This window comes from Haliotis asinina, chromosome 5 (assembly GCF_037392515.1).
Source record: "Haliotis asinina isolate JCU_RB_2024 chromosome 5, JCU_Hal_asi_v2, whole genome shotgun sequence".
Lineage (NCBI taxonomy): Eukaryota > Metazoa > Mollusca > Gastropoda > Lepetellida > Haliotidae > Haliotis > Haliotis asinina.
The window spans coordinates 76,400,525-76,415,101 of record NC_090284.1 but is presented as its reverse complement, the minus strand read 5'-3'; the positions used below and the strand labels follow the sequence as shown (position 1 = coordinate 76,415,101).

At 42.3% G+C, this 14,577-nt stretch overlaps 1 protein-coding gene across 3 annotated transcripts in view; it reads left to right on the top strand.

Moving 5' to 3' along the window:
• Nucleotides 1-14,577, top strand: part of LOC137284298 (transmembrane channel-like protein 7) — a 30,607-nt gene that overhangs the window by 10,299 nt on the left and 5,731 nt on the right. The window contains exons 1-14 of one of the 3 annotated variants that reach the window (XM_067816054.1): nt 3,131-3,218; nt 5,225-5,585; nt 7,173-7,242; nt 9,069-9,150; nt 10,015-10,259; nt 10,698-10,858; nt 11,190-11,337; nt 11,728-11,895; nt 12,242-12,417; nt 12,574-12,691; nt 12,950-13,047; nt 13,206-13,313; nt 13,925-14,000; nt 14,318-14,448. In XM_067816054.1, the coding sequence (XP_067672155.1) occupies nt 3,200-3,218; nt 5,225-5,585; nt 7,173-7,242; nt 9,069-9,150; nt 10,015-10,259; nt 10,698-10,858; nt 11,190-11,337; nt 11,728-11,895; nt 12,242-12,417; nt 12,574-12,691; nt 12,950-13,047; nt 13,206-13,313; nt 13,925-14,000; nt 14,318-14,448 (1,961 nt within the window). In that variant the 5' untranslated portion in view covers nt 3,131-3,199. Of the gene's footprint in view, nt 1-3,130; nt 3,219-5,224; nt 5,586-5,970; nt 6,624-7,172; nt 7,243-9,068; nt 9,151-10,014; nt 10,260-10,697; nt 10,859-11,189; nt 11,338-11,727; nt 11,896-12,241; nt 12,418-12,573; nt 12,692-12,949; nt 13,048-13,205; nt 13,314-13,924; nt 14,001-14,317; nt 14,449-14,577 lie in introns of those variants that run through there. The other 2 variants (XM_067816053.1, XM_067816056.1) reach the window with 2 other exon arrangements.

The following is a 14,577-nucleotide window of genomic DNA, read 5'->3' as shown; positions in this document are numbered from 1 at the left end:
CCTCGTCCCATGAACCCCACATGCTATGTACACTGTCCTAGCCTCGTCATATGAACCTCACATGCTATGTACACTGTCCTAGCCTCGTCTCGTGCATCCCACATGCTGTGTACATTGTCCTAGCCTCGTCTCATGAACCCCACATGCTATGTACACTGTCCCAGCCTCGTCTCATGAACCTCACAAGCTGTGTACACTGTCCTAGCCTCGTCTCATGAACCTCACATGCTGTGTACATTGTCCTAGCCTCGTCTCATGAACCCCACATGCTATGTACACTGTCCTAGCCTCGTCTCATGAACCTCACAAGCTGTGTACATTGTCCCATCCTCGTCTCATGAACCTCACATGCTATTACACTGTCCTAGCCTAGTCTCATGAACCCCACATGCTATGTACACTGTTCCAGCCTCGTCTCATGAACCTCACATGCTATGTACACTGTCCTAGTCTCGTCTCATGAACCTCACATGCTATGTACACTGTCCTAGCCTCGTCTCGTGCATCCCACATGCTATGTACACTGTCCTAGCCTCGTCTCGTGCATCCCACATGCTACGTACACTGTTCCAGCCTCGTCCCATGAACCCCACATGCTATGTACACTGTCCTAGCCTCGTCTCATGAACCTCACATGCTATGTACACTGTCCTAGCCTCGTCTCCTGCATCCCACATGCTGTGTACACTGTTCCAGCCTCGTCTCATGAACCCCACATGCTATGTACACTGTCCTAGCCTCGTCATATGAACCTCACATGCTATGTACACTGTCCTAGCCTCGTCTCGTGCATCCCACATGCTGTGTACATTGTCCCATCCTCGTCTGATGAACCCCACATGCTGTGTACACTGTTCCAGACTCGTCTCATGAACCTCACATGCTATGTCTACTGTCCTAGCCTAGTCGCATGAACCTTACACGTTGTGCACACTCAGCTTGGGGTGTCTGGCGGACGTGGAAACAACATGGGAAATGTGGGTTGGAAATGGTGCTCCGACAAACTTGTCCAAAGAATGGAATCGCTACAAATCAGTGTGACAACTGTTCGAGTGTTTCAGTCGACGGATATCAAAGACATGCCGCACACATTCGTCTACATTGAACGTTCAGACATATCTGCAGTCACAACGAGACGTGCACCCAGACGTCTCTGATCAGTACATGTTTTGTGCGTGACATGAACTCACAAGATCTTGAAGAACATCATCGTGAACTGCACACATCAGGATATCCCCTACTCTGGTGTAGATCACAACTACAAGCTGTGTCTGTTCTGGACGAAAACATACGTTTGTACGTTGAACATAGCAGCTGGGGTGACAACAGAGATGTGTACATGTACACGGAGAAGAGTTACTTCTTCCTGCACTCAATGGTCAGTAGGTTCACAGAATAAACATACCTGCGTCTAAATGGTTACAACCAGGCTGAAGTCCCAAGAGCCACGCGAGCAGTGCAGACAGATGGAGAATCAGAACTGCTTCACGTTTTGTTCCAGTTTTAACCTGTTCAGCATCTCATAGGACTAACCTGGCCTGGAGGATGTATAGAATCAGATACTTGATGCGATAGGAACTTCACTAGGATGGGATACCGAAATGTAGAGTATGGTAGCACAAAAGATCTACATCATGATTTTGGCGGTAGTTCTCTAGGCCAAGGGATCTAGTCGGTATCCCTCCGAGGACTGTATATAAGAGTTTGTCTTGAACAACTCCACCTCGACAGTTTGTTTCGATGAAATTGGCAAAGGCTATGTTCACATGCAACAAACTGAAGTCAGATTCATAGAGAACATGCATTTCAAATGCAAAAGAAGTTTGGACTCATTGTGCAAACAAGACACTTTTTATCAACTTACTCTGCATAAGGCGAGAAGAATCGATAATCGGGGAATTAGATTTTACACATAATTAGTAAAGACCTTTGTTTTGAGTACCAGTCAATGTCTGGTCCTGAGATATGTTCCCACCATGGCCTAACAGGATGTGATCAAACATGTCATCTATATTGAATTTGAAAGGGGAGCTACATGGGGAAGACTTAAATGTGATTCGTATTTCAAGACTGTTCCAGAATGACATCAAAACAAGAAATCGTTGTGGCTAGTGAAACATACACACACTTGTTTGTGTCTGTACTAATAATCACAATCTTGTCTGTGTCTGTACTAATGATCCACAATCTTGTCTGTGTCTGTACTAATAATCCACAATCTTGTCTGTGTCTGTACTAATAATCCACAATCTTGTCTGTGTCTGTACTAATAATCCACAATCTTGTCTGTGTCTGTACTAATAATCCACAATCTTGGTCTGGTTTGGATCTACTGAGGTGCAGTACATTTCACAACAGCGTCTTGACAAATACCTCATTTCTCTACGTTCATGTCTTAACATTAACATCGACAGCAACCAAACACCACAGTCAGCGTGTTAAGCTGATTGAAAACAAATGGATGAAGATTCCACAGGATTATGGCGCCAGATTTCAGTCTATCCGCACCCACTTGCATCTGTCAGCAGTGAACATACTGAAGATGTGTGATTTGCAATTTGCGCTTCAAACGACATAAACTCAAGCACGCCATGTCACTCACTCATTCTCCCACATGTCCCGTAGCCATCGTGTAGGTTGGATTTAACCTTCAATTTAGGTTTTCACGTTATTCTTGTTTCGAGTGTTGTGATAGAAGGGTTTCACACTGTAGCTACATTGACTTTTTCTTCGAATGTTAAGTATAGAGATATCGATCAGGTAGATCAGGGGAAGGGAATCTATAAAAGCGAACGTGGATTTTGATTTTCTTCTTTTTTACTTTCACAGCGATATTAGTGGAAGTTGCCTCGAAGTTCAGGTTGGATGAAGATAAATAAGGGTGACATTACGCCTTCTTCAATGTGTTATTCAATGAAATATACAGAAACGCTGAGCATTAGGGATGAATCATTGCAGGCATACCTGGAGCATGTTCCTACCTGTCTACCCGTTGACTTGTCAGAACCTCCGCTGATCCAGTTAAGCAACCAGATTACGGGTTTGCCTCCACATAAAATCAAAAAATCTCCATTGTGGCTCAACAATATAATCCGATCAAATCACCACTGGCCGTGACTGAGTAATCGTCAGACACATGTAGTGTTGTGCTGAAGGGGGACGTGATTGTGGTGCGTATACGTGGACGTATATATCGGCAATGTCGTGGAGCAGTTTAGGTAATGTAGCTTTCAGCAGATCTCTGTCACAATCCATGTTTCAGGAAATGTCTTTTTCAACAACATATATCTCACACTGTAGTTCTTCCCTAGTGCAGCTGATGCTGAGGTTCCTACTGTTTGTTAACAATGACTGGAGCCGTCCACCTGCTGCAAGTGCATATGGATCGTTGCCTGGATCTTCACTCTGAATACATTAAATACATGTACTTATGGCCATATGTTTAAACATAACACAATGAATATATAAACGCACTATGTTGCTTATGATGCATTTTAGCAGAGTCTGTATGGAAATAGGGAAAGGTGTATACACATTTGGTGTGATATGTGGGGAGCTGTTGTTGACAGGAACAGGTGTCATGTATGTCTGTGTTTAAACATAAGACCACTAGGACAAATATCCTGACTGAACCCTTTCTTTCAACTAAAATAAACATTACCACACAGCTTGTTACATTTCATATATACTCCATCTACATCACTGACAACATTAATTTGACGATAGTTCTACCAGTTTACAATACTGTAGATATTCTACTGAGATCATTCATGCTCCAGACCTCGTCTATTGAGGCCAAGAACACGAAAGATCCGATAGATATGTATATCAAACACTAAAATTGTGAAATCAGCTGCGCTGTTTGACCTGTTAAACCAGAACATGGTCCTATGTTTGTCTTAATCATCTCGTGCCGGGCATCATTTGGGTTCTGTTAAAACCAAGGCGATAAACAACACGTTTGAAATAGGCTGCGTGTGGAACGTCAACAAGTCCTACAGCATACCATATATACCACAGACTTCACCTCGGTTAGACAGACCCATGGAGGCATGGCACTGACCAGCATTAGTTGGAGTATTCCAGCATGAGGCTGCCATGTCCAGATCCCTCAATAACTGGGGTGCGAGTTTCACATGCTGGGCACGGGAAAGACGAAGTGAAAATATCGGCACGTGGATTGTGTAGTAAATGGTCACCTAAACATTCCCCTACATGTCGATATGATCACAGAGCACACATCCTGAACCCTTTTTCTCAACTTAAAAAAACCATTATCACACAGCTTGTTAAATTTCATATATACCAAATCTACATTTTTTGGCAACATAAATTTGACAATAAATATATCTGTTTACAATTATGTTTTAATTCCCTGTGTGTTATATTTGAGGTTGTTGGGTACAACCGTGTCACAAAATAGAACCTACATGTACGGATCACTCAGGGCACTTTGAGCCAAAAACATAGTAACCATTTAGCACGATTACACACAGCTTTACATTTAGGGTAAAGGGAGCTTAGGCAACACAATGGCCTTGACGTCATGCGGTGACGTAACGGGGGATTACATACGCCCCTAATTACAGGTACTGTAACATTTCTTCTTCGTCTAAACACATCAATTGTTACAAAAACGTTCATGACGACGCGTTAAATGCCATTTATCATACCCGGAAGAATACCTCAAGTACAGATGATGTAATTAATACATCAATTAAAAAGATTATCAAAACAATATTTCCCCAGACTTTAAACTTAATACATAAAGTCAACGAAATAATTAAGTAGTTAAGTGCCCTCAAGGTACGCCCAAAGTGGGAGCAGACCTAGGTGATGTCTCCTGGGTTGCGCCTAACAGTCGTAAAAGTCTGAGGACCGCATTGATTTTGACTTGCCTTCCACGCTGACATTAAGCCGTGATTTAATTGGAATACTCTAAAAGGAGGGGCTAAACCCAACCCATGCATTTAACCATAACTGAAGCTCTCGCAGAACAAATCCAATCTCGTATACTTTCAGAAGCACACTCAGAACAAACTTCAAAACAGCAATATCGCTCAAAAAATAATACAAGCTCTGACTCTGAGTTATAGAGACTTCACCATAAATAAGTTTGAAACCGTCCTTCACCCCTTCAATCTATCCATCATTTTATTTACTAAGTTTAATCCTCCACGTCTTGATAGGGTTACAAAATAACACAGCTGTCACTTTCTTCCAGATACCATTTTGGATCAGCTTGACTCTACTGAAAAAAGGACAAAGAATGATGCACTGACTCAAGACACGAACGCCATCGTCGCCTTTGTGCCTCGCAAACAGCAGACGGCTCCGATAGGAACCCCAGTCGAACACAGACGCTTTGTCACAAAACGTCAAACCCGAAAAACTCTTATGGGAAAGAAAAACCGAGTTTTCCCTGTAAATGGGGACGACCAGCCCCCAGAGGTGGACTTTGAGATAGAGAAGTTTGCCGCTCGTGGCATTGACCTCGAGAACCTCGATGATGAGTTTAAACAGTTGGAGGTCATGGAGAACATCCGGGCACTTCCTTGTAATATGATGACCAAGGTTATGCTGAGGTATCCTTTGCTCCTCTGTTTTTGATGATTAGTTTTGCATTAGATCATACATGTCCATCCATTTATTTAAGTGTCGTTTACATAATGATGCATTCCATTTCTTACTTTGATGCTGCTCTGAGGTGCGTTGTGTTCGGGATTAATTACGACAATCAACATTATCGTAATGCTCCCATTAGGTCCTATTAGGACCTAAAGTTAAAGGTGAACCGAAATTATTATTTTCATCCACATACTTTTACAATTGATTCTCAATAGTAACTAGAACGTGCGTCCTCACTCATAATGATATTTGACCGCAGGTGTATACACTATGCTAGATAGTCATTTCTGCACTGGGTGCAACATCTGTGTTGGTCTGTAACGTGAGCCATACTGCCGTGTCAGGTTGATGCATTGTAACCTCGTGAGGATATCGTCATAATTGTCCTGTGGTGGCGGGATTGCACACGTACAGGTGCCACTCATGATTACCTTGCTCAACCTCCCACGAATCAGGACTTTAGACAGGTCCCAACTTAGGACAATATCAGGATACCTCCCTGTGATATTCTGAGGGTGCTTCAAGCAAGTGTTACCCAGGTTCTCCTACGTTCTCGCTGTTCAGATATCATCAGGTGATGTCGACAAGAATCTTGGAAGCGTAATATCACCCGGACGCACCTGATAGAGAACTGTATCATTTGAAAGTCAAAACTGCAGAGCACGAAATTGGATTTATTGACATGTAAATGTGCAACCGTGTATAGTAGTTGCACTACTTACTGTTGAGGACATACACGAAACATAGCGCCCACGTGGTCGGGGTGCCAGTCACGGTCAGTTGATAGTGCAACCTAGGAACATAGTCCTGGGTTCACAGAACCACGAAGAATAAGCATGTTCTGAGAAACTTCCATGTTTTGTACAGCGGGGATCTTATCTTAGGGCCAAGATGCGCTTGGGGAAAGGCACACAGAAGTTGTCTCAGGATGAGCTGAGGAAGTTATTCATTAGGGATTATGTCAAGAGTGGAAGGATGAAATGGGCTCGCCACAGGTATACTGGCATGGGTACTTGGTGCATGATAAATTGATGGGTTGTGATGTGGCAACAGGGTGTCTCTTTTCTAATTCAAACACACCTGCTAAGTAAGCAGATAGCGCTGATGAAATTAGCACTACCAGTCAAGTTGACCGGGAGACCTAAAACCACAGTTGGTTGTTATTTGTTTGGCATTAATGAAGTATCAGCTTCATGATGTCTCTGTTTAACAGAACTGTGAAATTGATTTACAAATACTGTTAATCAGGTGAGATTGTAATAACACGGTGGATGTCGGACAGAATGTATGATTGTGCGCACGCATTACGTTGACAGAGGTGTTATCATTATAGGACCATAACGGAATGGTGTTGACTTCGACAGATATGAGACACGGGTTGTCGACTTCTCTTTCGGTCCTGATACAACTACCAGAAATGGACCGCCATTCTTGGCGTCGACTAGACATCTGTTACATCTATGACTCATATGCAGGTAGACACAGAATCGGGCCCATGGATAATTGCAGGCACTTAAACAATGGTAATCTCACTACGGTTTCAGGGAGAAACTTTTCGCTGGTCCAGTCCGGGGCCTATCCACATGGGAGTCTTGGAAGTACCAGGTGTCGAGGGTAGGTAACAAGGGGGAGTGGTTTGTTTGTTTGTTTGTGTGTGTGTGTGTGTGTGTGTGTGTGTGTGTGTGTGTGTGTGTGTGTGTGTGCGTGTGTGTGTGTGTGAGAGAGAGAGAGAGAGAGAGAGTGCTTGCTTCTTGCTTCTTGTCAGTCAGTAAATACATTTCATGAGTGAGTGAGTTGCTTCAGACGCTGGTTTGAGATTTTCCAAAAAGTGAAGAGTTGTGTTTGTTTGTACTACTGCTTACATACTTTAAATACTCTCATGATAAGGAACTGATTCTTTTTCTATTTATTCTATTTTATTTCTTATTCATATTTTATTTATACATTACATTTGATAAAAAACCAAAAGACCCTGAAAACAATGAACACTCTAAATACGTGACCTTGGAAATTATCTATGTTTTTCTGGTTTTAACTACTATACCAATTGCATAACATTACACTGTAATTAATATTAAAATATCCATGTGAGAGCTACGACGAACTGAAGAGTTTTCACTATAATGACTAAAGTAATCCTCAAATCAATGTTGTCACGTGTATGAATATCTAGAGACAGCAGATTTGAAATGTTTCATATGTTTTCGTGCCATCATATTTTTCGTATGCATCGCAGCATGTAGAGAGAATATCTACTGCTTCATTATGTGCAATCATCGTAAAACCTTGCACATCTCGTGTAGCTCATAAACAGAAAGTACAAGAAGTGCAATAGATCAATAAATCCGGTATTTAGTCACTGGGTCTACAGTCAGGCCTCGTTAATCTTCTCTTCTGTTTTTCACCGCCGGATTAATTAGGCAAAACTATGTGTAATTAGCTAATCTGTTACCGCTAATTAACGTCCGAATTAATGATGAATCAACAGGTAATGAGTTTACATAGTCAACAAGATTGGTGACACCTAGTTATTGTTCGGATATCGCGGGAATCGGATTATCGGGGTCCGGACTAACGCGGCCTGACCGTACCTTTCAGAAATGTTTTGAACAGTGTACAAGACTGACAAGAACAAACTGGCCCCGGAACATCACTAGGTAGAATAACTCTTTCGTGAAACCAAAACACTGCACAAAAACCTAATATACTGGACAACAGCAGTTAGGGTTATATGTGTACATTTTGAAATTATGAATGATGGTCTATCCATTCATTCACACACTGATAAAATATCAATCATAATAATATTACCAATATCCCTAACTTATTTTGTCCAGTATCTAAATGTATATCCACACATTTTTTTTTAAAAAAAACTTCATTGAAAAACGCAATCTTATACTACCGTAAACGTTTAATGTCTGACTTTGTGCAGTATGTCAGTATGTGCATCCAGCCGGTCAACAAAGACTACCATTTCCTGTTTACCAACACACACATACCCTCTTCCCACATACTTCTGTAATCTGCTCCAGGGTATATTCTACAAAGTATTTCATACTGTTCAAAGGTATTGTTTACACATGAACTGAGGGACTGTCAAACAAATTAGTGAAGTGGAAAATATCATTGTTATGAGTTTAACAAACAGTAAACCCAGTGCAAATAGGCGGATTCTTAAGAAAACTTTACACTAAAACGCAGTTCTTCACATGTACGATATCGGCACATACGTTCTAGCAAGGTGATGTATGATCCTCGTGCAGTTCATCTGCATAACGTTTGTACACACACGCGCTCGCGTGTGTAATTGTTATACTGACTGTAATGAACATAAGTTTCCAACCGTCGCCTACGTTTACAGTGTTATCATTCTAGTCGAGTCTGCTCTGTAGCACTAGGCATAAGCCAAACGTGGTCAGTAACACTTGTCTTTACAGTCATGGAAGAAATTCAGGATACAGTCAAGAGAATTGATGTATTCCATCGAGTTATGGGGCAGCTCATTCCGTGGTATAGAAGGTGAGAACATCTTATAGTTTTGTCATCCGTGTATAGAAGGTGAGAACATCTTATAGTTTTGTCATCCGTGTACAGAAGGTGAGAACATCTTATAGTTTTGACATCCGTGTATAGAAGGTGAGAACATCTTATAGTTTTGTCATCCGTGTACAGAAGGTGAGAACATCTTATAGTTTTGTCATCCGTGTATAGAAGGTGAGAACATCTTATAGTTTTGTCATCCGTGTATAGAAGGTGAGAACATCTTATAGTTTTGTCATCCGTGTACAGAAGGTGAGAACATCTCATAGTTTTGACATCCGTGTATAGAAGGTGAGAACATCTTATAGTTTTGTCATCCGTGTACAGAAGGTGAGAACATCTTATAGTTTTGTCATCCGTGTATAGAAGGTGAGAACATCTTATAGTTTTGTCATCCTTGTATAGAAGGTGAGAACATCTTATAGTTTTGTCATCCGTGTACAGAAGGTGAGAACATCTTATAGTTTTGACATCCGTGTACAGAAGGTGAGAACATCTTATAGTTTTGACATCCGTGTATAGAAGGTGAGAACATCTTATAGTTTTGTCATCCGTGTACAGAAGGTGAGAACATCTTATAGTTTTGTCATCCGTGTATAGAAGGTGAGAACATCTCATAGTTTTGTCATCCGTGTACAGAAGGTGAGAACATCTTATAGTTTTGTCATCAGCAGTTTATATGATAATGAAGACCAGGATGACTGACATACCTCTTAACTATGTGTCAGTGTGTGTGGAGACAAAACATCCATCTATTTAAATACGCCGTGCGACTTGAACTGTTTAAATAATATAATGGTGCCTGAAGGTATTTTACAAATACGTGATCCCCCTTCGTTTCAGGTCACCAAGGTACGGGCGTTTTGTCCTACTTCGTGTTCTTGAGGTGGATGTTTGGCCTCAATATGCTGTTGTTTCTCCTTCTGTTCGGGTTCATCACTGTGCCGACGATCCTCCAGCCCAGCATCGACTACAACTCCACCAGCACCGACACCACTGTCAACCTCTCCTACTACTGCACACAACACTACACTCTCAACATATCTACCTACGCAACAGAGCTCATCCTTGACTTCATCCAGGGGACGGTACGTTATGACAGCCTGTCCGCTGGTTTTCAAATGACTGAGTTTTCTTACGCCTTTTAGCAATATTCCAGCAACATCATTACGGAGAACACAAAAATGGGTTTCTTACCCATGCGGGAAATCGAAATCCAAACTTCAGCGTAACGAGCGAACGCTGTTACCACTTGGCTAACCAACCACCCCGCTGGTCTTCAGGCTGACGGTTCCACCGTTGTTAAATCCTGTGATTGACCGTATGCGTCGTGAGTTGTGAATGTCATATAAGCTCACTGTGTTTTGAAATCAGCTCTACATATCGGCACTATTTGACAGCGATTCATGTACACGTGCTTATGATATAGTAAGATCAATGTTGTTTGCTATCAGTGTTACATACGTACATTGTTTTAGAGACAGCACCCAAACAACATGGTATAATGTAGATCATCTTTCGTCTAGGGTTACATGGAGAAGACGTACTTGTTCTATGGATTCTACTCCGGCACCCAGTTCTTGACAGGATCGGGAGTGACTAGCAGCTACGAGTACAACGTGCCCCTCGCCTACTTCCTCGTCGCTGTCTTGTGTCTACTTGTCAGTCTGTTCCTCATGGCTAAATAGTAGGTTCCTCAGACAACACGCACCACATAATGTGTCCAATAATTGATTTGTCAGGCTGTTCCTAAATACGGGTATTTAGACATAGTTCAACGAAACGAATGTTTGAAATTGACGTTGTAACTGCATCACGCGAATAGAGAAAAAATATCACTTGAACAGTGTTGAAATGGCGGTAATATTTGATAAGCAAAGTACACGGAAGGTAATCACAAACCAGCGTATGAAGCCATGACGGCGAACCACGTTACATCTGTCGTCTGGTATTTCATGGAATATATCTGTCTGAGTGTTCAAGTGGCATGAGGCATGACATGGGCTCTGTACCTGCAGCACAGCCAGTGGATTTCGGGACGCCATCATGGATGAACGTGAGAACGGGAACAGCTACAGCAACAAGGTGTTCGCCACCTGGGACTACTCCCTCAGCGACGGCAAGACCGCCAGGATCAAACACAACAGTATACTCTATGATATAGCTGTGAGTTGACTGACTGGGCAGTGTATGGCATACTCTAAAATGTAACAATATACAGTGACCAGATGCATGCATGATTTTAACCCGGTGCGATAGATGGACAGTCTGAGGCAAATCAGTTCAGAACTGACATGCTCTTTCCAATGGCCCCGAACCTTTACAGGATCCGATTATTTACAGACTCGATTAGTTACAGACCGTTGCCATATAGCTGGAATATTGCTGAGTGCGACGTAAAACTGAACATCCACCCCCCCCCCCCCCCCCCTTCACAGTAACCTCGCTTTCACTGATCCATGGCGACCTCGCACTGATTACCATGGTCTACTGCCGTGGAATGACCTCACATAGCTTGAGTGACCTCTTTCTGACTCATATACCCTAATGTCCTAGAGTGACCTCGCCGAGGAACGTTTTGAGAAGGAAAGGGCGGAGAAACTTAAGGATGGTTGCAAGCGCTTCATGCTATACACCGTCAGATTCCTGGTCAACATCTTCGTCCTGGCCTGTCTCGCCACAGGAGGCTACCTTATCTTCTATGTGACCACGTGGTCTTCCAGCGTAAGTGGCGCTGTACGCTGCCCGATTATTGGGTTGGGTTGTTGTACAACACACACAGCTTGTTGTTAATGTAACATAGGTTGGTGTTTTGGGCATTGTTAATGCTTTTCAATGCATAATGGCCATTCGTATTGCTGTCCTGTGCAAATAATTAGTTTCCCAGCCACCAATCGTTTTGATTGATTTCTCCTAAATTATAAACGTCTAAATGACGCATCACATTTGGCCTTTCCGCCTACACTAAGCATGTCACAGTTACTGAAATACACTTCTAAACGTTTTGACGTAGAGTACTAAACTGAATGGCATAGCTGTGTATGATGGCCCTATGTTTCTTCCCCTTTAGTACGCCGCCGCCAACACCTCGGCCACCGGAAGTGCTGCCTACGTCCTTTTGATTGTACAATACCTTCCCTCCATCATGATAACCGCCCTCAACGCCGCTATCCCCATCATCTTCAACATAGTCGTCAAAGCTGAGCAGTACACCCAGGACTTCGTTGTCAAGATCACCCTTATCAGGTATCTCTTGTCCTTTCAAGACACTGACTTGGTTATATCACCGCTAGGTGATTAAGCTGTAACAATCTGCCAGCATGGTCGCTTGGTGAAGTAGTCCAGAAGTTTGTATCCTGTTGTATGTTGTATGTTTCCTATGTATGTTTGTATTGTTTCCAGGACTGTATTCCTGCGTCTAGCCTCCCTGGCGGTGCTGGTCGTGTCCTTGTATACAGACATCATCTGTGGCCCGAAAGACGCGTGTCTCACAAACCAGGCTCCATGTACTGTCTTCAGGGTAAGGAACAGTGTCTCCTACAACACGACTAGTGCTACTAGCAATATGTATACAGATATGACAAATATGACAGTCTTTATGAAATGGTCATTTCAGACTTCGTGTGATTAATTAGCCATCATTCAGAGTGAACATTTCATCGTTGTGTTCTGTGTGACTGTTGTGTCTGGAATGTGTGGCTGTTTTGTTGGTAGTGCGTGACTTTCCTGTGTTATGAGTTACTTTTCTGTGAATAATGTGTGCCTGTTCTGGCGACAGTGTTGGGAGACCTATGTTGGGCAGCAGATGTACAAACTGGTTATCATGAACTTCCTGGTAACCGTCGTCAAGGTGTTCCTGGTCGAGCTCCCGAGAAAGTAAGTATATCAGATGCACCAAAACACTTTACCAAACAAATGAATCCGGCAACCACTCAAACAGAATGTTGAACCAGTCTTCTTTATTTCCATGCCCACTGGTTATCGATACATGTTGGAAGAATGTTGCTGCAGACATCACTATATTATGTTGGCAGGATAGTCGTCACCAGGTGCAAGGCTAAACTGTTCCAGGTGATCGGACCCCCCGAGTTCCAGATCCCTCAGAACGTCCTTGACCTTGTCTACACCCAGACTGTATGTTGGTAAGCTAATTTAAATATGTAATGCAAGAGGGTCATGTTTTTGAACATGCATTCACAAACACAAACTAGCTGTAAATAACACAGAAATATATGGATAACAGAAGAGTAAGACAATACCGAGGAAAGACAACATACCACCATAGCCACGTTATAGAATAGTATCACTCCTGGGAAGAACTTTCATTTGATTTTTTAAAGAAAAGCTCTTTGCAGTGAACAAAATAAAAACAGAATATAATCAGAAAGTGAAACATCGCACTTACTTTTGCAATTTCGTGTCGGTGTTCCACTCATGTTACATTCGTCCTTAAGAATACTTATCTTATATAGAGTTCTTGTGAATATGAAATCAATGTTCGTTACATATTTAGAGTGAACATTTGTTGTACTTGAATATTAGGCCTGATAAGAATTAAAAGTTTTTGTAAAATTTATCAAACAGTTTTACAAAGTGCTGCAAAGTTAACGAAATTTTCTCTTTCAATGAGACATATCTTGTTAAACTGAGGAGCTTTGTCTTGTAAACATCCGTAACAAGCAACTCTTTACCTTCGATGTCACAAAGGTGAATATGAAGTTGTGTGCCTTGTCAACAACCGTCTCTGTTCCAGGCTCGGATTCTTCTTTGCTCCACTATTGCCGGCCATGATTGTGATACACCTGTTTGTGGTGTTCTATGCCAAACTCGTGAGTATAAAGCCATGTTTCCACAATCCTGTGTATATTTATTTAAGTTATCGTGTGTTTTGATGAGTATAAAGCCAAGATTCGAGAATACTGTGTACATATTTGTTTACTTGTAATACTGAAAATCGTAACGAAATATCAAAGCACGCCTTCAACACAATATTTTAGTGTGTAAATACTATAGCACAGAGCTAGAAAGGGACTATTTTGGCAGTACTAAAGGCCGTGATTACTGATGCCAGCCAGACATGTCACGTACTTAATAAAATATACTTTGATATGTACTTGCCACATGTCTCCATCCTCCTGTGTTGCAGCTGTCTGCTCTGTTGGCGTGTGAGCCGTCCCAGCGGCCGTACCGGGCGTCGCGATCCAACTCCTTCTTCATGATCGTGCTGCTGTTGGCGTTCTTCCTGTGCTGTGTTCCCGTGGGCTACACAATGGCCGCGTAGGTAGTTTGCTCTCATTGTACTGGATGTAGTGCCGCTTCCAGCAGTGTCCCCGTCAGCTTCATAAGTTTTGCTGATAAGCCTAGAAAAATAATGGGGACGAGCAGGGATTCAAACCCGCAGTCATT